The sequence below is a fragment of the Pithys albifrons genome, chromosome 20 (assembly GCF_047495875.1).
Source record: "Pithys albifrons albifrons isolate INPA30051 chromosome 20, PitAlb_v1, whole genome shotgun sequence".
Classification (NCBI taxonomy): Eukaryota; Metazoa; Chordata; class Aves; order Passeriformes; family Thamnophilidae; genus Pithys; species Pithys albifrons.
In genome coordinates this window covers 10,200,547-10,223,422 of record NC_092477.1, presented here as the reverse complement: position 1 = coordinate 10,223,422, position 22,876 = coordinate 10,200,547, and the positions used below count along the sequence as shown (strand labels likewise).

The 22,876-nt window shown below is 52.1% G+C and overlaps 1 protein-coding gene across 2 annotated transcripts in view; it reads right to left on the bottom strand.

The window, feature by feature from the left end:
• Window positions 1-22,876, bottom strand: part of RXRA (retinoid X receptor alpha) — a 106,507-nt gene that overhangs the window by 34,489 nt on the left and 49,142 nt on the right. For both annotated transcript variants that reach the window (XM_071574130.1, XM_071574131.1), the window contains exon 2: window positions 1,948-2,213. In XM_071574130.1, the coding sequence (XP_071430231.1) occupies window positions 1,948-2,213 (266 nt within the window). The remainder of the gene's footprint in view (window positions 1-1,947; window positions 2,214-22,876) is intronic.

The following is a 22,876-nucleotide window of genomic DNA, read 5'->3' as shown; positions in this document are numbered from 1 at the left end:
CTGAGCATCCACCGCACCTCATGCACCGTGTGGCCTTCTGCTCTGCTGGCTTTCCAGGGGCGATGAGGCATGGCCTGATGGCAAGTGGCATCTGCCATCTGATTCAAACCACCTTCCATCAGTGCCATCCCCGCCTGGCGACGGGGGCCACACGCCTCATTACCCCGGCGCTTTGCCGACCGGTGCAGCGGCCGCGCTCCCCTCTGCACATCGGCCTCGCTGCCTGCTCGCACCCACCCTCCTCCTCCTCTTCTGCAGGCCCAGGTAGGCGCCTCTGCCTGCTGCAGGGACAGGGACCTAATGTGTCCAGACAGGGAACAGATGGCACGAGCCATTAGGCTGAAGGTCTTCGAACTGTCACCTCAAGGAAAAGCACTTAAGACAAGTCCCCAAACGGAGGACGGGAGATCGCACCGCGCTGAGGGCTGGAGCCACGGCACTGCTGGCACCATCCCACCACGCTCTCACTTCCCCTTCCTGCCCTGGAGCTGTGCTTTGTTTCGGTTCCCGCAGCTCGCCAGCCCCAAAAGCAAACTGCACCCTATAATCGACGCTGGCAGTGTGTCGCCCCTTCCCCACTGTCTCCCGACTTGTGGCTCACCCCATGTTGCCTCATGTCCCCCTTCTTCCCCATCCCTGCTCCTTCCCCACCGTTTTGGTGCTGCTGCTGCTAATTTTGTTCCGACTGCCCGTTCCCAGGCTCTGTTTCAGTTCCCCTTCCCTCGGCCACACGATGGGAGGCGACGTGTCCACCCCACTCTCCCCCAGTGGGCAGCAGGGTGCAGGTCCCTGCACATCTATGGGGGCCATGGGCCAAATCCTGCATGGGAGAAGCCCATAATAAATCAATCAATCGATCAATCAATCAACCAATCAATCAGTCAATCTGTTGTCTGTCCAGCAAAGGGATGCTGGATCCTCAGTAACAGCCTGAGGGTCCCTAGGGATGGGACTCAGCGCAGCCCCACATAGAAAGACCTGTTATCTCTGGAAATAAATCAGGCCAATATTTAAAAATAAAGGTGCTGGCAGGTGCTTGACTCCCAGAGAGGGCCTGGAATAAATAAACCCACAGCAAGTGGCAGGTGGTTGTCAATTCCTTAATCTACCCTTTTACTAAACATATACCGTGCGAGCAGCCAGCAACAGGTGGCAGGGGCTGGCCAGCGCCCCGATCTGGCTATTTTTAAAAAGAGCTTATCTCTCCCTAGTTGGAGGGGTTTTTACATAATCTTCTGCCAGCAAAGGCCAATCTTTTCCCTGCAAGAAGCAGGCAGTAAGATGGGGACCCCTGGGTGTGTACAAGTGACAGGACAAGTGGAAACAGCCTAAGTTGTGCCAGGTTTAGATTGGGTATTAGGGAAAATTTCTTCACTGAAAGGGTTGTCAGGAATTGGAACAGGCTGCAGAGGGTGATTCCAGGAATCACCATCCCTGGAAGTGTTCAAAAGGCTTGTGCATGTGGCCTTTGGGGACATGGTTTTGTGATGAACTTGGCAATGCTGGGTTAATGAGTGGACTCAATGGTCTTAGAGGGCTTTTCCAACCTTAATGATTCTGTGACTCCCTTGGGACCATGGGTTTGCCCCAGAGGGGATGTAGTGCCTCCCAGGGAGGGGATGGGACCACCTGAGTGAGAATCCCAGGGTACAGACAGTCTTAGGGTGGCTCACCAGCCTTCAGGTGATCCAGGGGTGGTCACAGCTCCCCTTCCAGCCCCAGGCAATGGATGGCTGTACTCCAGCAGCTGTGCTGGTCCCTTGCAGCCCCACAGGCAGCTGCAGCCACCCAGCTCCAGCCAAAGGAGCAGGATGCCTCCAGCTTAGCTTCCCCCTTGGGTTTCTGCTTTTTACCTCCCTTTGGTGCTTGTGTGGATGAGGAAACCCACGGATGTGGCTTCTCCCCAGCTAAACAGACAACAGTAACACCCCACCACCTTCCCCTTACCTGTGGGCTGCTGGTGCCAAATCCCAGGCTGGGGGTGGAGGGGACGGACATTGAGTGCGGGCCCATGGGGGAGCTGATGACAGAGAATGGAGGGCCCATGCCATTGATGGGCGAGCTCAGGGTGCTGATGGGCGAGTGGAGCTGGCCCGGGGAGCCCAGCGAGGAGCCGATGCCCGGCCCGATGGACGGGTGGAGGGATGGGGTGGCCATGGGCCCCCGGCTCGTGGGAGAGTTCAGGGATGTGGAATTGACTTGGTTGGAGAAATCTGAAAGAGAAGAAAGAGAGAAATTGGGGTTGAGTTTCCCATCTGGGACAGGCTCTGGCACATCACCACATCAAGCCCTAAGATACAGCCCCCTGCTCCTCACCCTGCCAAGGGGCTGCTTTTCATCCTCCCCCCAAATTCTCAAAAGTGCCTTCATCTTTCCAAACCACCTTGTGCTGGAGCACCTACGCAGGCACTAGGACAGGTGCCGAGAGCATTTCTACCTTCAGACAGGAATCAATGCCCTCTTCCACCTCACTCATACTCTGTATCCTGGCTCTAAGCTCTACCAGGGATTCTGCAATGCTGCTCCTGCTGATGCCCTCCGTTCTACAGGATAATTTGGATTTATCACAGGGCCAGGCCATGAGTAGGGAACACAGAGGCAGCACCCATGTGCTGCAGCAGTGGTTCAGCAGTGAGAGCATGCATGTGCATTACACATGTGGTTTGTGTGTCCATCCACCCATGAGCATGTCACCAGGCTGTGTGCTCAAGGGTTGGACTCGATGATCTTGGAAGTCTTTTCCAACATAAATGAGTCTGTGACTCTGTGTGTTGGCCAGGAGTGTGTGGGGAGTGGGAGCAGCTCTGCAGGCACAGGACAGGCTGTGTCTGCCTGTGCCCCAGCAGCTCCACCGTCCCAGGGGAACAGGAGGAGGGGGGGCCGGGAAGGGGGGGTTATAAATAGACTTCGGTTCTCCCAAGAGGAGACACGGAGCCATTCCTGGCACATTTCCTTCTCATCCTGTCACGCTGCTTGCAAAACAATCCTGAGCGAGGAAGGGGCTGGCTCGTGGCCCCTGGGCAGGCTGCGAGGAGGAATGGACGGAAGGCGGCAGGGGCGGATGGGCAGCGTGGATGGGGCCTCCCAGCACCACCACTGCCCCACCCTGACACCCACTGGGAGCCTCAGTTCACACCAGTGAACACAGATCCAGGGAGGGGCAAGCACCAGCACAGCTTTTTAGGCAAGGGGATGTTCATGAAGAGTCAGAGACTCACTGCTTGGGCTCCAAACCCCAAAGTGAACTAAATTCTGGAAAACACCGTTCTCAGTCACCTGCATGGAGTCAGCTGTCTTCCCAGGACTTTGGAGCAATTAGCACATGAATGTTACACAGTGGGAAACACACTCCCTGAACACACTGCAGCCCAGTGATGGCAATCTTCGTTTGAGATCACCAATCCCAGTGGGGAAACACCAGCATGAGGAAGCACAAAGCCACAGAAACAGCATCTCACTAATGCATCCCAAGTCCCATTGCTGTCCCCAGCATCCCACTGCTGCCCTCAAAATCCTACCTCTGCACCCAGAATCTCATCACTGACCCCAGCATCCCACTGCTGCATCCAGAGTCCCATTATTGCCTCCAGCATCCCATCACTGCACCTAGAGTCTCACTGGTGATCCCCATATCCCACTGCTGCCCCCAGAATCCCACTGATGCCTCCAGAATCCCAGCCCAGCCCCCAGCATCCCTGAGCCATGGTGAAAGGGAGCATCCCTGTCCCTGGGGGCCTGGCCTCGATGGGCTCTCACAGGATGTTGATATAAAACAACCTCCAGCCACCACGTCACCCATGGCTGAATGACGTGCGGGCAGTACAACAGGAACCCCAGGAAATTCCTTGACTCTTCAGGGTGTGCTCCAAGGGTTTAGCACAGTAGGACTGTGATTCCCAGCTCTCTGCTTTTGGTGTTTTTAAAAGGCTGGGAGGAGCAGCAGGGCTGGGAGCTGGGATGTGTTCTGGAGAGCCCCCACAGCTATCCTGGAAAGGAGCTCATTCCAAAGCAGCATGTGCCAGGGTAGGGGCTCCCAGCCAGGGGAAGGCCTGAAGGACCCCAGAAACACCCACAACCGAAGCGATGGATGGACACCTTCCAAGGAAGCACCAGATTCCCAGCCAGGGGAAACAGGCACTTGACCTGCCAGCAAAGAGAAGGCAGGGAAGCACAGTCCTTCCTTTTAAAAGATCCTGAATACTTAAGGCAGGAGAGGTCACAGGCAGGTTACTGGCGACCAGCCCACACCTACACAAGCACATCAGAAAGCACAGCACGTGTGGGGCCGGCACCTCTCCCAAAATCCCCATCCCAGGGGGATCACGGGAGCTCCCTATCCCTGCACATCCCACACCACCAGTTGGCTCCCCCTCATCCATCCTGTTTACACACTGATGTGATCCTCAGCACCCAGTAAAGAACTGGGGGTGTGTGGGAGGGATAGTCCAGAGAGAATAATTGAAGCAACAACAAAAAAGAAAGGAGAGTAGTGGACTAAGCCAGCATGGAACAGGGAGATGTGGGTGCAGGCACAGACACATTTGGGTGTGTTTTTACCCAAACCCCTTGGCTGCACACTCTGAAATATGAACCAGACCTGAACTCTTTCAGAGCACCATCACTCAAAGTATGATTCAAGCAACTCCCTCGACGCTGGGATGTTTCCACTACTCTTCCAACCACTCCCCCTTTCCAAAACCCCGCTGGAAGAGCTGCAGCAACGGGAAACGTTTTACCTCCACACAACCAGTAAATATGGAAAAGCGTGTGGGTTTTACTCCTCAGCAAAATAAAGGATGTGGGTTTTATTCCTTAGCAAAGTCAAGAGGCAATTCGGGGTAGATTCTGCCAGCCCCTGGCTCAAGAGGGAATGCGACCAGTGGGAAGATGAGTTTGGAGAAATAATGACTCGAGGTGGGGAGATGGGGATTGGGAGTAGGATATGAGGAGTCCACTCTCCTCCGTCATCACAAGTATCCTAGAGGAGCTTGATGGTGAAATGAATGCTTTAAAAAGGAAAAAAGTCTAGACTGAGGAAATATCCTTAACAGAAACAAATAAATTCCCAAACTGATGAATACCACTTGGACTGCAGCAAACACAGGAGGCATTTTCCCAAATGCATTTTTGATTCAAGTAGTGTGAGACTATTCCTTTTCCTTGCAGAGTTCTGCCATTTAAAGCTGTTGTGTGACTATCTCTTGGTCAAAATAAACTCTGTGCCTGTTTCTAAACTAAAAAAAAAAATAGAAAAAAAAGTTCTGAAAGCATTTCCCCTCTGTCACACCCATCAACTGCAGCTATTTTCTCTGTATGTCCTTTGTTTAAGCACAACGACCTCTATATATCCCAGAAGATGCCCCATGGCAGTCGGAAGATCAGAAACCAGAGCTCGTCAGCAGCTCAAGAATTTGCAATGAAGCTCTTTTTCTTCCTCTAAACTACAAACCCGCCAGCCACAGAATTTGGATGGGAATTTTTCCCAAAGAATATGACATTTAGGGCAGGGCCACATGATCCATCTTGAAGTGATGGTGTTCTGTGGCTGTACAGAGCCGTGTGCGTGATCCCAGCTCTGCTCTGCAGCACAGGAACTACCACACGGAGACCGGAGCCAGAGGGTTCTGATCTGGCCTCCAGATAAGGAGCCTGAGTCTTGTTTTTTCTGGCACAGTGCTCATCTCTGCCCTTTCCCTCAGCAGATACTTGTCTTTGCAAGATATCTTTGGGGATCTCCCATTCCAGGTGGGGAAACTGAGGCACGAGGAGAGCAATGTCTCCGACGAGGCAGGAGCATTTCTAGCACAAAGCGATGAAAAAATTTGGCACAAGTTGATGTGCCCTTCACCAAGGCCACAAAGGAAATGGGAGCCAAAGCTGGGAATAGATCCTGGCTATTGCAAGATCTAGGGTAGCATCTCAATTGCTGAATTCAACCTTCCCTGGGGTTCTTTTTCTCTCCAGAACATTTTCACTATCATCATCATCCTCAGAAGGAGGATATTCTTTTTCAATAAGGGAAAAAACCCTCTTCATAAAACATTTTGTCCCCATTTTCATCCAGCTGCATCAGAGCAGTGCAGCCAAGTACCCAATGTCCCTGGGCAGCTCCACTGCTGTTTTCCACTCCCTTGGCATTCTTGGGGCTCACAGTACAAACCTCCAGTTTGAACCAGCAAACATCCATGGCTGGATGCATCCCAGATGGGCAGGTCAGACCCCCCCGGGAGCTGCGGTTGCTGGAAGCATCCGGAATGCCACCAGCCCTTGCAATCCTTCCCTGTGGCATTTTGTCACCCACTGCACGGGACTCCAAGTGCTGCTGCTTGGCCAGGGTACGTCTGCAGCAGCTAAACCAGCTTTTGCTGATCTAGCAGTATCATGAAGGGCTGTGATTTTAACATTTCTAGACCACAAAATGTCCCAAAGCAGAAACAATTCCAACAGCGCAGAGGTGCTTTTTTTTTCCCCAGGATAGCTCATTTGTACCAGAATAAACTGTACCAGCATAAGCTTTCCCCAGAATAATCTTCATTTATGTTTAAGAGGCTTTGCCAGTAAAACTACAGTGACCTAGCTCTGCTGGAAAACCTTTTCTGGCAGATCCAGGGAATTTCCTCAGCAGTTCAGTGGCTCGACAGTTGGCTTCTGCAATAGGAGAAGTTTGAAAAAAACATATTTCAAGGCACAAACAGACTCCCCAAGCCTTGTTTTTCTGCAGCTGAGAAGAGTTGCGGCCCCAGGACACAGCCTACAGCCCATCTGGGTGGGATCAGAGGGGTCTGAAGGCACCCCAGGGCTCAAGGAGTTGTCATGGTGGGAACATGCCATGTGCCTGTCCCAACACCAGCTGAGATTTGGAAAGTCACCCACAACCTCTGGCTTCTGCTTTTTTTTTCCCTCAGCACCTCTTCCTCCTTAATCAGAAAGCAAATCAATTCTGAGTATTAAACAGCAGGAAATGCTAAATTTGGGTTGCCACTCCCTTCCTTAAGTCAAGCCTCCAACCTAGGGCTGTACAGTGCTGTGGGGCCACACTGGGAGGGGAGTGGGATCAGGAACTAAGACCAAGCTTCAGGAAACTTCCTCCTCCTCTGTTCTCAAGTGTCACTTTGGTGGTGACCAGATGCCAAACTCTGAAACCCAAATGCACACGGATCTGCAGGTAAATACAGCACCCCGAGCCCATGAGCACTGTTCCTTTTTTGGTGACACTAAAACTAAATGAACTCAGTAGTGAAAATCAGTGTCCTTTTGCTCTCATTCCTCAAAAGTAGTTCAGAAATCTTCTGTGCTTTCCAGCCAAGGAACCTCAAATGATGGAGGTTCCCCCCTCCCTTTCTTTTCCCTTTTCAAACAAACAAAGGCACTGGTGGCAAACAGTGGGATGAGGGAAGCAACAGGCAGGCAGTGGATCTGGGCAGGTTTGACTGTAGTTTTCATGGAAAAATTGCCATGGTAATACTGTGACCACAAGAGGTCAGGTCCTCACTTTTGTCCTGATCACAAACTCAGTGATGAATTTAAATAGCCCCTGGCCTACAATCTTGAGTAAGTTTGCTCTCAATTTGGATCAGCACAGCTGAGAACTGAAGCAAGGATGGAGCAAGAACTGCCTCTTCCCCTTCCAATGATGACTGTTGCCATGGATCCAACAGGGCCTGACTTGGGCAAATTTGAGGTGGTGACCTGCATGGTGCAGCATGGCTGTTATCCCAGAAAACCACCCAAGGGTCCAAGAAACAAGCAGCATCCTGTGCCTCAAGCACATTAAGCTGCATTTATAGCACCTTCCCAGACAGGAAAGGCAACTGATCCTCTTAAATCACCCAGATGGCAGGCACACAGGGGCATCCCTGGGAATGGGCACCCCAAGACTTCAGAAGATGCAGCTACAACCCTCCTGAGTATTGCTTCCACAGCTATAGGCATGTAGAAGCATGGGATGCACTGTCAAGCATGTTGAGTAGCTCTAATTTCCCTACGAAGTATCTGGAATTCATTTTTCCTTTCACATTTCTAGACTTAAGTACAAAGAACAAACCTGAGAACATCCCTCTCAGATTCCCCAAAGTCTGCACAGGGGACAGCACACAGAAACCTGTCTTTTTGCAGGAATTTAAAGATCACCACGTGCAGTTTCTCTTTGGGAATCTGCTCTGAGGTTTGGGAGCATCCTTAAGCCACACTCAGCACCTTCCCTCAGGAAGTGCCAGGTGATGCCACGGTGGTTCAACCTGCTCGAGGATGGTGAGAAACTCAGTTTCGGCTGCTCTCTGCTCCGAGTGGGTTCCTCCTCCCAACAGGTTTCACTTTGACCAAACTAAAACCTCAAAGCCACACAGCTTCTCACCTCTGGTTCCCTGCTCCCACCTGAAACCCTCTGTCAGGACCGCTCAGCACCACTGCCAAACCCAGCGAGGTGCAGAGGCTTCATGTCGAACCCTTCCAGGGGTTTCCCTTGGCTGGAGAAAACCCAGCAGTACCCTCTGCATGCTGCCAGCCTGGCCCCTTGCAGGCATTAGCTGCTGCCTCCTGCCACAATTTCACCTCATGGGTTGATGGACCGTGGCATGAGATTACGGTGCCCACAAGCAGCTTTTCCACTGCGCTCTGCACACCAACCTTTCCCTTCTCAGTCAGAGTCCCTGCTGCACCACTCAGAAAACCTCTGCTCTCTTCCCACAAGATGAAGAAGTGCAAAAGCATCCCAATGTCAAGCCATGTGGGCTCCTCAGAGTGGTACCTACTCCAAATCTCACAGCAGCACTCCAAGGAGTTGGCAGCATCTCTATCCAATGGAGCAGAGCTGGGTCACCTCTGTCCCTGCAACTCCAACACGTGCTCTCCCTCTCTATCCTATTTTGTTTTTTCCTTTGAATACAACTCAGCAGGAAACATCAGCTCTCCCCAGTGCCACAAGGAAGGGCCATGATGTGATCGCAGGCTGGCAAGTTCTGGGTGGCATTTGAGGGTCTCTCCAAAGCAACTGGCATCACATGCTCACCAGCGTTCCCATTTTTTGGCAATCTGGCTCAAAGCACCGCAGGGTCACTTTGGGGAGATGCTCAGCCCTAAACCATCCCATCACCTGCCAGGGCCTGGCCTCCCAGGGGGGTGGAGACCCCCATCACAGGATCCACACTAAAAATGGGATGTTTGTGTCTGATGCTTCAGAGCTGGTATGGAGGAGGGGGGAACCCTGCTGAGGACATGTGTGTTCAGGGTAGTCACAGTCCCCAGAGACAAGGCTGACCAAGCGGGCTCAGCTCTGGCACAGGGGCTTATTTTGTATTTTTTGCCTTAAAACCCCCATCCCACCCTGTCAACAGCCTGTAAAGTCACAGCCCACTCCCAAAGCCACTGGCAGAGCTGGAAGGCTGTGGGGGCTACTCCTGTCTCTGAGGAGGAAGGACTCAAAAGAGGAATTTTCCAGAAGCCGCTGTCCCTGAGAACTGCCATGTCACCAGAGGAAACGTTTGCAAACGCCTCTTCCTCCAGCACTCCCAGCTTCCTGCCCAGCATGGACCCCCATCCCAAATCATCTCTCCCTCCTGTGGAGGACCCCCACCCATGTTTGCTTTGGTTTGCATCTTCCAAGCAGATGGGGCAGACTCCAAGCCCCTTCCTCAGGAGCTGGGGTGGCGGGTGGAGAAGGGAAAGACAGGAAGCGTGAGTGAACAGGACGTATGGGAAGTGTGAGGAGCCCCTCGGAGAGCAGGGAAGCCCAGGGCAAGGCGAGAGGGCAGCACTCGGCTCTCCCCCACCCTGGCAGCAGTGGGTAGGTGGAGGGGGAGGGTGCACCCAGGCAAACAAGGATTCTGCTGATAAAGCAAATGTGACTCAATCACACGCTTGTGCAAAGATGTCACAACAGTCCTGAGAAATTACAGGCTCCTATTTCATCCCTCAAGGGCCGGCGCTGTCCCTGCTCTCACAATGTGCTCTGTTCTGCTGTCAGCGGCACAGCGAGTGCCCCTAATTTAGTGGCTGGGAACCCGCTGCAGGAACAGGCAATAATAGGTGCAGTGTAGTGCTGCTGCCAGGGCTCCTGGGCTGGCAGCAGGAATGGGGGGACGGCTGCTGAAGGGCTTGACGTGGTGGCTCTTCGGAGCCAGTGCCATTGCTGGCAGAAGCAGCTCTGAGTGGGAACTCACTGTCCCCTTCAAGCCATGACCTTTTAGGGTGTGGGATCAGGGACAGATGACCCCAGAACAGTTCTCTACCCCAAATGTGGCCATTAGAAACAACTTGAACTAACCCTGCTTGAGGTTGCCATCTCTCCATCCTCTTGGGTGTCCTCACGCACCCCCAGAAGGGAGAAATCTCCCCTCTGGGGGACACAAAACACACTGCCAAAGCACAAGGGCTCAGCCACTACTGCTGCAATTGTCCCCTGTCACTAACCTTGCCCAGACACAGCCAGGAACAGGCCAAGCCAAGACAGAATTATTACCTACTGCCCCCTTCCAGCCTCCAAAGAGCATCGGTGATGCCAAAACAGCAGGAAAAGATGCCAGCAGAGGGGAAGACTCTCCCTCTGCTTTCCAAACACAGAGGACTGCACCCAGGGTTCCTTTCAGCCTTCCCAGATGGGCATCACCAATGTGGGGACGTGGTGGTGGTGGCACCCAGTGCCTGCCCATCCTGTCCTGGGAAGCAGGGAGCTCTGCTCGGAGCTCCTCATCCTCCCTGCATCCACTGACCTTCTCAGCCTCCTGACTTCATCTCGTTCTCTGAAAAGACCACAGTGAGAGCAAAAGCACAGTGGTCCCAAAGGTTGCTGGAGCTCATTATGGCCTTTTAATTACATTCAATTGCAGTTTTATGGGCTAACGGGCAAATTGGAAGTGATCTAATTGCCCTTGAGGGGGTGCTGGGTTCTGAGCTATGAAAAACTAAGCAGGATCCAGTGAAACATGCGGGGAGCTCAGAAGCTTTACGCTTATTCCAGCCGAGAGAGAAGTTTTGACTCACACCGAAGATCCCCCAGGACCTCCCAGAAATGAGCCACACACGTGGCACACGCTGGGCTCACTGGAGAACCCTGATCAGGTGCTGCCCCACGGCCCCAGCTGGTCCCACACACTGCCCCCAACACCTGGGCCCACCCCCATGCTGGGCTCTGACAGGAGGATGGATGTGGAAAGATGGGTCTCAGACCTGGAGCAAAACTCTCTGCTCCTGGGGAAGCCACTACCCTGAGCCCTGAAATATCCCTCTCCAAAGCAGGCAGGGAAAGAAGAAGCCAAAAGGCTGCAATGAGGCAGAGATGAGAGATCTGGGGAACAGAGCTCTCAGCCCTCAGCTCCCCATATTGTCCCTCCAGGAGATCTGGGATGAGCCAAATCCTAAAGACCAGGTGCAGGAGGAGCCCAGCAGCTCTCCCAGCCACCGGCTTTGAGATCCATGGGCTAAAACATGTGTTTCCCACTTGTTAATGGGCTTGGAGTTGCAAAGCTCCAGGACAAGGGATGTGCTGATCTTGGGGAATGACCAGAGGTGCAGGCAGGAATTACAGCACCTCCACACCTCCCAGTTGCTCCTCTGCTCCAGTCTGTGGTCAGTGCTGAGAGTAACTAACAGCCCACACAGCTTTAAAAAGTCCTACAGGTTCCATGTGATGGGACAAGCTCCATCCTCAGGGTCTGAGACTGCAGCAGGAGATGAGAGGAGGAGGACACAGCTGTGTATTGTGGATTCCTTCCTCCGTCTGGCTCCCAGGAACAACGGCCTACAAACCACCAGCCAGACGGATTATATTACGGTGCTGTGCGTGCACATTAATCCAGATTTGAGATAATTACAGTCATTCACTTGGCATAATGGGCTTTAACTGATCCAATGTGGCTGGTGCTGGTGCTCACCACCAGTGTGCAGCTGGCAGCCCAACATGCCAAAGCTGTGCTGCCACTGGCCACACCATGACCAGCAAGAGGCAACAACGCCAACTGGTTTTCCAGAAAAACAGCTTTCCAGAAAAACAGTTGTGGTAGTTTTCCTTAGGGGACCCTGGATGACCATGAGGCCACACAGGTCTTCCCATCTCTCAGCTAAGACCAAGCAAGCCTGGCTTGGGCACAAGATGTCATCTGGTCAGGAGACATCTCATGAGCATCCAAGTGGAATGAGCTATCCCTACTGGGAACTGTGCAAGGGTAGTCCATGGGAACACTGTTTTCGAGGTCTCCTTGGAGAAATGCCCACCTCTCAGAACCACGGCTGGTGGTAGGTTCATCAGTAGATCCCTGAAGGTCCCTTCTCACCAGCATTTTTGTGCTTTAACTGTTACAGAGCTAGAAACACAGATGGGCAAAGAATCCCAGGGTCTCAAACAGCCATCCCTTCTCATCTTAGCTCCTGTTCCACATCTCCACTGATGACTGGAGAATGCTCTGGAGTGAGCCAGTTTCCTCAGGGACAAACCACCCACTGTGCACAGCAGCTGGAGGTCCAGGAGAAGGAACCTGAGAACTGGGTGCCTACTGTGACAAGACAGGGAAAGCAACTGCCAGAGCCAGATCCCCTCCTATAAAAGCAAGTCCTCTCTGGAAACTACACAGCATTCATTTTTTCCAGGAGAAAGAAGCTGCCTTTGGTCTTGTGTGACCCCCACTGGGGTTCAGTAACACAAGCTGTGTGGGAGGGAAGGTTTAAGCCCCCTCCACACCAGCTGTGTGGCCGGAGGGATGGGCAGGCAGGGTTGGTGGGTTGTTTCCCCTTCCCAGGCCAGAAAGGAGGTTTGGGAGAGTTTTTCCCTCCCTTGGGCAGGCTGCAGCAAAGGATGGGCTGCCTGCAAGCTGCCTTTGGGTTTAAGTTTCTGGTTCGAGTCCAAAGCTAATTAGGTTGTGCCAAGTCCAATCAGATAGCGTCAGCTAATTGAGCTCGGCACGGACGGGTCAATGTCCAGCAGGTCTCAGCGTTCCAGGAGTTTTGTCAGCCCACAGATAACTGCCAGGGCCTGGGAAGGGGAAGGACCCTCACAAAAATGTTGCATTCATGTACAGTCAGAGTCTTTCCCTGCCAGAGCCGAGTACAGCTCTGGGTTAACCCCTCGGACACCACCAGCATTGTCCTCCTGCCTGAGGAACCCCAATGGATAAAGGTGCAGGGCAGGAACAAAAGTGAGCTTGGGATGAAACAGGGTGGTCCACCCTGCTGTCACAGGGTCACCCAAGAACAAGCCTTTGGTGAACCATGCTACTGGCCACACAGAACACCTTAAACCATACGACAGTGGCAAACCAGAGGAATTCCAGCCATTCAGCTCCTGAAAACCAGTGAGAGTAAGGACCATGGAGCTGGGTGGTCCCTGCTCTCCACACAGCTGCCAGTTCTCCTCCAAGGCTGGATTAGATGTGTCTACACCCAACTTCAGCCTTCAAACTACACAAGAGGTGTTTGTCCAAGCCAACACCACAGTTCTGGGACCCAACAGGGCTGTGGGAAAGGGTCAGCAGCACTTCCCAGATGTGCCTGGGTACTGCAACCAGGCAGCAGCCAGATGAGGGGGGCTGCAGGGAACAAGGCACTGGGATTAGGGAGAACAGTGACAAAGATGAAGGGCTCTGAGGAAGGCTCCAATGAGCCCTCCCTTGGGCATCTCTCAGCCACTCCGATCAGTTCGCCCAGCTCTTGATTTCTATGACAGATTACAGCCAGGAAAATTACAACAGCCAGCTTCCTAGAAACCTTATATTTCCTTTTTCCCTCCAACCCTTTGCTTCCAGGGCCAAGCACCATCCACCTGGGCAGGAAGATGGCAGCCTCGATCCCTGCACCGGCAGCGGGAACACCGAGAGCAATCCCCGCGTCCACCCCCTCCACCTCCAGCTGCTGGGAAAGGCTGTTCCTCTTCAGCTGACAAAGAGATGAGACGTTTCATTAATAAACCTCAGCTTCTCCTAACACTTCTGATTACAATCTCTCTGTTTGGATCTGTGCTCATATTACACGTTCGTCTCAATTATATATTCCCCTCTCCTTAAATCTGCACTTATCTCCTTTACCACGTAAATCACAGAGTGGGCTCTGGTTTTTTTTACCTGCCTAACCTTCCCTGCTCCAACAGCACTTAGAAAATAAAGAGGAATTTAAACTGCAGTGTGTCCCAGTAACCTCCAAGCTCATCTCCCAGCAAACCCATCCAAGGAGGGTGACAGGGGTCCTGACAAGCCTCTCAGCAGCCCCACAGTATTCACAAAACACTTTTATTTATTTTTTGCTCACCCTGAGCCAAATCCTTACTGGGGCATCACTGGGGATAACTTCCTCCCACAAGGCCCTGGGACAAGCTGGAATGGAATGTGTGAGACACCAACCAAGGCAGCAGCACAGAGAGCCCAGGCTGGCTCCCCCCACCACTGCCCCACATCCCTCTGGCAATTAAGGCAATTGCCTGCATGGAAATCTAATTATATTAGGGAAGTATTTAGTAATTTTTAACTGTTCAGCTGGTGGCTCAGCTCCCACCCCCTCCTGCATTCCAGCAGCATTGGGCAGAAGTTGCAGCACTGGAGTCTCCTTCTCTTTCACCACTGCTTTAAAGTGCAAGAGCAAGAAAGAGGAGCAAGATGGTGTGATGGGCTGGGACTCAGATGATGGCCCAGGGTGAACTAGAGGATCTCCCACTGCTCTACAGCAGTTTGCCTGTGAGGTTTGCACAGGCTGGCTGTGAACTCCCAGCCCTAGCACGTGGTGGCCTCTCGATGCCAGAGTGAAGAAAGATGCTTCACGGTCCTCTGCTACAGTGCTTGGCAACCAGCTGCACCAGGCAGGTGGTCAGCCCCTGGCATGATGCCCATCTCCACTGCAAATTCAACACTCCAGTCATACAGTTTTGGCATGCCCTGGATGTGTCTCCAACCTCCATAGGTCACTGATATACAAAAAACTTCGGTGGGCGAGAGTACAGAAACACCACTACACAAAGACCAGGAGCTCCCACCAGGCACCTGCTCCTAAGGCACCTTGGAAAAAACAACACCCCCTGTACCACCTTGCTCCTGGTTTGTCCACAGGCAGCAGAGCAGGAGCCCACCAGGGATTGAGTTGCACCACGGATTGAGTTGCACCATGGAGAGCACCGAGGGGCCCTCACACCAGATCATCTCCATGGGCACACCCAGCCCCAGCTCACCCAGGGGCCAGGAGGACCTCGAGGCTTCCTCAGTCCAAAATGAACCCCCAATTCCCACCACTGGGACCAGCCTGGCTGCTGGCTGTGCCTTTAAGAGGCGAGGAAGGGAGCGTGATGGCCGGCGTTTTCCGAAGGACCATTAATTTGCCAGCGTCACATGCTCCACAGCTGCAGCCTGGCAGTGATTTATATGCCTCTGAAGTTCATCAGAGGGAAAAGTACTTTCCAGGCGCAGCATATCCCCCTTCCCTTCTCTCTTCCTCACCGGTGCAAGCCGCCCATGTCCAGAGCCCAGCCAAAAACCCAAGGCCCCATCCATCACCCCCATGTGTCACCCCCTGCCCTCGCCATCCAGCCCAGGCATTCCCCTTCTCCGCGGCATCTGCGAGCAAAAGAAAACTTCCTCTGCCTTCCTCGCCTCCTTGACCCAGCTACAAGAAAGTCATTAATTAATAAGGGACAGTGCTGATCTGGCTCTGTGGCCGGCCAGGGGCCTGGAGAGCCCCCTCCTCCCCATCCTCAGGCCCTGTAGCCAAAATAAACGTCAGGGAGAAGGAGGGCGTCCCCTCCTCCTGCCGCCACCCCCCTGCACGCCGTCCTCCGGGGAGGTTCAAAAGTTCAAGATTTTCACATTTCCCTAACGTTATTTCAGGAAATTGCTGGAGAAAGGAAAGACGGCACTGCCGAAAAAGCAATCCGCGGGTGGATACAATAATACACAGAGAATCCAGAGGCAGGACTGGGTGTGAGCCAGGCGTGGTTCGGAAGGAGCCCCATCCCCACCCCGCAGTCCCCAAAGTTTATTTTTTGGCTCAGGAGCTCTCTTGCACATCGCTGACTTTCACTGAGTTTTTCTTGAAGCAGCACTGACAGCAAAGCCTGGGATCACCCACCACCACTCCAGAGCAGTTCCAGCAGAGGCAGACACCAAAATATACCTCCACAAGGACCTTGGGTTGATCCCTGGAGCCACAACGCTCAGAGCACCAGCACGTATCAAACTGTAGCACCTGCTTTGGGGTGATGCTGCTGAGTTGGTTCAAAGCATCCATAACAACATCCCTCAGAACAAAGATCGTGGGTGTCAGTATCCCAGGTCCGCAAGGAATTTCAGTCTGGCCCCAGATGTGCACAGGGCTCCATGCAAACACTGCTCTGACATGTGTTTGGGTTCCCCTCTTCCTTCCTCTCAAAATCCCTTCCAATTTTACATCTGCACAAACCTCAGAAGTGACCAAGTCACACCTGGGTTTTCATCAAAACCAGGTTAAACGACAGCCTTTGCTGGAGGTTCATGGGAAAGGTTCATGAAACTACTGAAACTCTTGGCAAACCTGAATTTTGGGTTACAATGAAATATGAAACTCGTCTGCTTTCATGTGGTTTGGGGTTTTTTGTTGCAAAACTTTTGGTGTAGCAGCTCCGGGCTGCACGACAACCGAGTACACGACAGCCTGTCCATAGGAGTGAGGAATTCAGATACAGCCCAGCAGTGCTTGCTGGCAAATGATTAACTCTGTTTGGAAGCCACCTCGTTACCCTGGGGGCTGGATTAGTGCCAATGTGTGCTCGGGGACGTGGGGCAGAGCTCTCGGCATGGGCAAGGACCCAAGGCAGGAAGGTCTCCTTGCACCAGCAGCGATGGAGCTGTGGCCATGGCAAGAGCCTGGACGTGCTGTAGCATGTGGAGATGTGCCTCAGGCAGATGCTGACAGCTCCCCACAGGACCCATCGTGCTTCCAAGGTCCATCTCGTTCCCACAAGGCACTGCACACTTTTTCCCTGCCAAGGGCAAATTTAGCTGATAACAAAGAGGGAGTGGGAAAACTTGTATTGCTTCAACCCAACCCAAGCACGTGGTAGGAGAGTTGGGGTTGGTTTGCTGTGAATTTTTTTTTAGGTTTGCTGAGCTCTTAGGGTGTCTTGGTGCTTTGGGTACACTTTGGAACATGCTCTGGATTCACCATTCTGCTGCACTGTATGGAGCTGGCCTGGAGCCTGGTGAGACCTTACCAGCACTCTAAGGTCAGCTGAGAAGGAGGAGGAAACATAAGGCTGCCCACACTGGCCCCTCTATTTCCAATTGGAAAGTGGTGATGAAGACAACCTCTTGAAAATGACCAGCTTAAGTATCCCAGATTGTCATTTTCCTTAGAGAAACAAGAGTTTTCCTCAGGACTTCTCCCCAGATATCCATCACCCTCAGTCTGCATCAACCCCTTCCCTCTGACAGCTCACTTTTCTCAGGGTCTGGGCAGTTACTTGTTACCCAGGCCACCACTGGTGTTGAAGAACCATGATGGATCAGTATCTGCATTTTCACACCCACCTCTCAGGCTCTGCATGGCACCCATGACCAGGAGGGTGCTGGGACAGTGCAGGGCCAGGGCCAGGCTGTGACAGAGCTCAGGGTACCGGGCATTGCTTCCAAGAGATACCACATCCCAAAGGAGGAAGCAGGACACCCAGCCCAGGCACTCAGAGGTCAACTGGAATCCAGGACATTTAGAAGGCCAATCAAGGAAGTTTAAATAATTACAAAAAAGTGTTAATACCCTGGGAAAGCCACCAATCCTGAAACGCTGTGCAGAAACACCACTGCTCTTCCAAAGCCATTGGAACCTCTCCTGCTCCCACAGCCCCCACCTCCACTGCAACCTTCACCATTCCCTCCCTGCACTGATCTCTGCCAGGTCCCAGCCCCCTCACTCCCACCTCCTATTTACATCCCTGGGCCACTTTTCCCCCTCTCTTGTACATTTTAAAGCTGCCCATCTTAAAGCACTGCTGAAGATTCCCAAGACATCTCAGGCATTTATGGCTGCACAGAACCCAGGTGATACTGGGGCCAAGAAACAGCACTAGGATGTTGGGTCACTTTCTGAACCTAGCCCAGGCTAGGAAGGGATTAAACTCATTCATAACTAAACTATAAATAATAATAATCATAACAATGTCATTTTTGCAATGTGGTTCTTTCAATACCAGCTGATTAATGTATTTGTAACGAGCAACGGTAAAGATTTTCAAGCCATCTAATTAGAAGGCAGTTTCCTTTCCAGACATGCCCAAGTCCCTTCGGAAAAGGAAAATGTGGCCTTCAATGCTACCTTTTTGCTGCGGGAATGCTACCCTGTATCGTAGAGATTAATTACACACTCTACTTCCCCGAGGGCACTATTTGCAATCCCAAATCTCCAATATCCTGGAGCTGCCTCCTTGGTGTCTCATGCTGAAGGAGCACCCAGTGGGAGCTGGCATCACACAAGCTCTGCTCCAAGGGGAACTGAAAACCCCAGGGAGGTGCTGGTGTGCACAGCCATCCTGGCTTCCCAGAGCAGTGATGGTGTCAGGGTGACTCGAACACGATGGGGAGGAGAAAGGGACACTCTAAGGGATGCACACAAGAGGCAGCTCATCCTGTACATCACGGAGCCCACCACCCGTGCTGATGTATTTTTCCGTTCGTGTCTGGCATTCCCAGAAAACACTAACTTCATTATTGATTTGTGCTCATTTGTCATTTTTATAACCTGGCCAGCACTTCTCCTGAGGGCCGTGACTAATTCCACTTCCCCAGGCTGGAAGGGGCGAGAGTCTTTAACTCTTTCAGGAAGGCCTCTGGTGACCTGGCCCCTTGCCGGGCACCCACAGAAATTCTGGCTATTTCACAGCCTGTCCATGGCAATGGGGAGAACATGCCATGATATGGGGGGACACCTGCCCACCCTAGCTAAGCAACCAGCTTGGGAAAACCCCCAAGTGCTGGGAAGGCTGATGAAACCAGCTCTCCTTCCTTCCTTCCAGGCACTTCCCAGCAACGATTCAGGATCGAACTCCCAGAGGAGAAGGTCCATTGAGTTAAATGCAGCAGATGCTGCTTCCAAGGGGTGGGATACAGGGAGTACCAAACACGACATCTGCAATTATGGAAAGCCAGATAAAGAAAATCAAATCTCATGCTTCAGGGCATAGGCTGATGAGTACAGAGGTCAGGAAGGAATTTCTCTCCCCTTACACAGCAGTGCACAATTGGGTCAGTGCATTACCGGGTGCCACAAGTCCATGATTGTTTTTCCCTTTCCTTTTTGAAGCCCTGTGGTCTCGCCCTTGGCACGGGAGCTGTGTCTGAGGGAGTGATGGCTTCACCTGGTGTGGCAGAGCTGATGATACTCCTATTCCCCACCTTCCTAAAGCTCAGCATTCCTAGTCCCAATTAAAGATGGCAACATGGTCCCTCTGCCTTGCTGCTCTGACACTGTTCTGCAGTGCTGCCCACCCCTCTCAGCCTTAATTACTTTTACTAGAATCACCTAAATTAGAACAAAAACTCCTCTGAGCAAGGCCCTTTTCTTCTTCAGTGTTTGTAAAGCACTGTGTACACCTCTGGCACTATTTAAATAATAAGTATTATTATAATAAAACCTGCAATGTTGGCTTAGAAGATAAAGCTCTGGAAAATGGGATGAATAGAGAGAGCTGAGCAAAAAAACCCCGATGGTTTTGCTCCCAGAGGTCGGGCAGTGTCTGCGGTAACAGCGGTCGCTCTCACTTTACACCGCATCCAGCATCCTTTCTCTTCCTTAAGCAACTTCTCTATGCTAAAACTTGCTTAACTGGGAGGATCTAACCACAGGGAAGAGGCTTGAGTTTCAAATTAAAACAAAGTGAGCAAACAAACACAAAGATGGTCTGTAAACACGTGTCTATCTGCATCGGCCCTTGCTAAGCCAGGCTTTGCCAAACCACACACTTCCTAATCCGGACAAACAGTTATTGGCCTTTCCCACTGCCAAGCAGCTCTTCAGAAGCAATTCCCTGTCACCAAGGGTGGCATTTTCCAATGTGATCTGTACTGGTCATACTCTACACCTGCCAAAACCAGCAACTTTACATCGACCCTCCAAAACCACACTTCACAAATCCCATCGTATGAGGTTGATTGCGTTTTTATCAAACATGACCTATGATTAGTGCAATCTGAAGTATTACATTAATGTATTCAACTGTTTTCACTTCAACTACCTATCCAGAACAAAATTTGGGGGGTATATAGTTCCATAAGTCAGCCAGCCAGGCTGGGGCACAGCATCCCTGCCCTCCTGCTCCCAGGAAACCACAGATGAGCCCAGCACTCATGTCAGGAGCCCAAGCCTCCTGGCCAGCAACACCACCTGACCCTGCTACCCTGCTGTCAAGCTCATTTTGAAATTTAGTGCAAGATGAGTTGTTCCAGAAAGGTGTAAATCAGCCAGAGGCAGCCAGAGGGTGGGTGTCAAGCTCAGAAACCCTCTGCTATCCACAAACCTCACAGCCGTGCACAACACCGGCACATCCACAGGCGGTGAGTCACGTCTGCACAGGGAAGGGGAAAGGTGGAATCAAAGGTATGAAATTGTACTGAATGGGATTTGGCATGCCCAGACTTGGTCCCAATAACCCAAGGAAAGAAAGCAGGCACAGAGTTGGGATGGGGCAATGGGAGTTTCAGCACTGCAAACATGTTACAGACAAGTGGGAGAATGGTCTTCAGGTGAATGTCTGAAAGAGCCTGTGGTGGCTTGCTTGGGAAAAGGGGGGAAAATGAGAAAAGAAACAAAAGAAAGAAAAGAACAAAAAAAACAGCTGTGGAAGGGGCTGGTGCTGGAGCCTGGCACTGCAAGAGCTGTGTGTGGCAGCATCTCCCAGCAGCACAAAGAGAGATTCCTCCACACGGTGCACTGGTGGGGCTGGACACAACGTCAAGGCTTGGAAAACCAAACTGAAGGAAGAGGTGGGTGACGCCAGGAGCTGACAGCAGTTGTTGGGTGCAGGATCAGTGCAGAAGGAAAGCACAGGGCTGGGGGTAGCCCTGCAGCAATAGGAAGGGGAAGGGACTGTGCTGGGGCAGTTGGGCTGCCCTGGGAGCTGGTTCCTGTCCTTAGCATCATTTTACAAAGAGAGGTTACAGAATATCCTGATTTGGAAGGGACTCACAAGAATTATCAAGTCCAACTCTTACGTGCCCTCAGGTCTGATATTCCAGTGGCCGGCACCCACCTTCCCATCCTGTGACTTGCCAAAGCTGCAGGAAAGGCCAAACCCCCCAAAACACAGCACTCACACCAACCCAGGCAGCTGTGGCCACCACAGAGATGCCGTCCTCCAGCAAACAGCCCTCTTACATCATGCCATCATGTCTCAGAGCTCATGCAAGAGCAGAGAGGAGGAAACACCCCCTTCCCCTCCAGCCCTGTTCAGCAGAGCAGCTTGGAGCAAGCTGGGAACATCAACCATGCTGGGAACAAAGCAGTGGTTGTATCATAATCACTGGGAGAGCTGGGAGGGGAGTTTCTTATTTAAATAGAAAGGCTTGGGGCAGTTGGTTTTTCTATTTTTTCTTTTTGTGGGTTTATTTTTTTCCATGTTAACCAAAAATGTCAATGAAACCAGGACTGTTCCCAGAAAAAGGACTTACACAGATGAATTAATCTCATGTTTAGGGGGAAGTAACAATGAAAATTCTCAAAAGATCTCATGTCAACAGTTTTTTTTAAAAAAAAACATGTTTTGTATTGAAACAATTTCTTGTTTCTGCTCCTTTACAAGATGTGAAACTCTCTCTGCATAGGCTGAAATCAAACGAAACAGAAAGGACCACTTGGAGCAGATCTTGAGAGAACTTCATTTAACCCATTGAATATCTTCCCCAACACCCTTGGGCCTGCGATTCCAAGAAGGTGTTGGTTCAATATTCAAACCCTGTGGGCAGGGATGAGGTGACACATCCCCATGTCCCAGTAAGGCCACCTCAGGGACAGGAGCTGGCTCTACAACCCAAATCCAAGGGAGCAGGTTCACCTAAAACATACCCTGACACAGCAGAGTCTTGGGGACACCAGAAGGTGACACTGGAATAAAAAAGTCTCCCAAAAGAAAAGGAAGAACCAGAGGCTGAGTCACAAGTCAGGGCTGTATCATTGCAAAGACATACTCAGGGTCAGCCTGGGAGGATTTGGCTCTGTGGCTCCAACCAGCATCACAGAAATTGTGTTTTTCTTCAAACCCCACCACCTCTCCTCCTCCATCCCCAGGTCCTGCAAGACCCCTCAGATCTGCCATTTGCCTCAACCTGCTTCAAATTACCACAACAATGCTGGGCCCCAAGTGGACATGTAAAGTGTCTCAAATTTATTGTAATTTTAAGCCATCCCTAAAACTGCAGAGACATTGCTGGAATACTTCCGCCTTCTTTAAGACCCTCCAATGACTCTGCAGGCCAGCGAGAGGGACCCGAGGACAGGCAGGAGGAGATGACTGGAGCCAGCTGCCTCTGCTGACTGTGCCGGGTGGGCTGGGGCATGGGAAGGGAGCAGAGGGGGTCCCCGAGGTGATGCTGAGACCGGGGCAATGTCCCTTGGGATGTGCAGTGACAGACAGGGCCGAGCGGCTGCTGAACCCACACTGGTCTCCTGCTTCAGGGAGGGAACAGCACAGGGCAGAGGTGCTTTAGCTGGGGCAGGACCACCACGCGTGGCTGAAAGCCTGCAAAGGACAGCCCTTTGCTGTCCCTCAGCTCCCTGTGTGGTGGTGGCTTTTCCCTGTGTAGGAACCAGGACAATCTGGGATGTGCCAGGGAGGCTGTGCCAGCAGGGGGGCATCTCTGCCACTGGCACCAGCAGCCCTCCATGTCATAGAACCACACATTAGTTTGGGTTGAAAGGGGCCTTAAAGCTTGTCCAAGTCCCACCTGTCTAC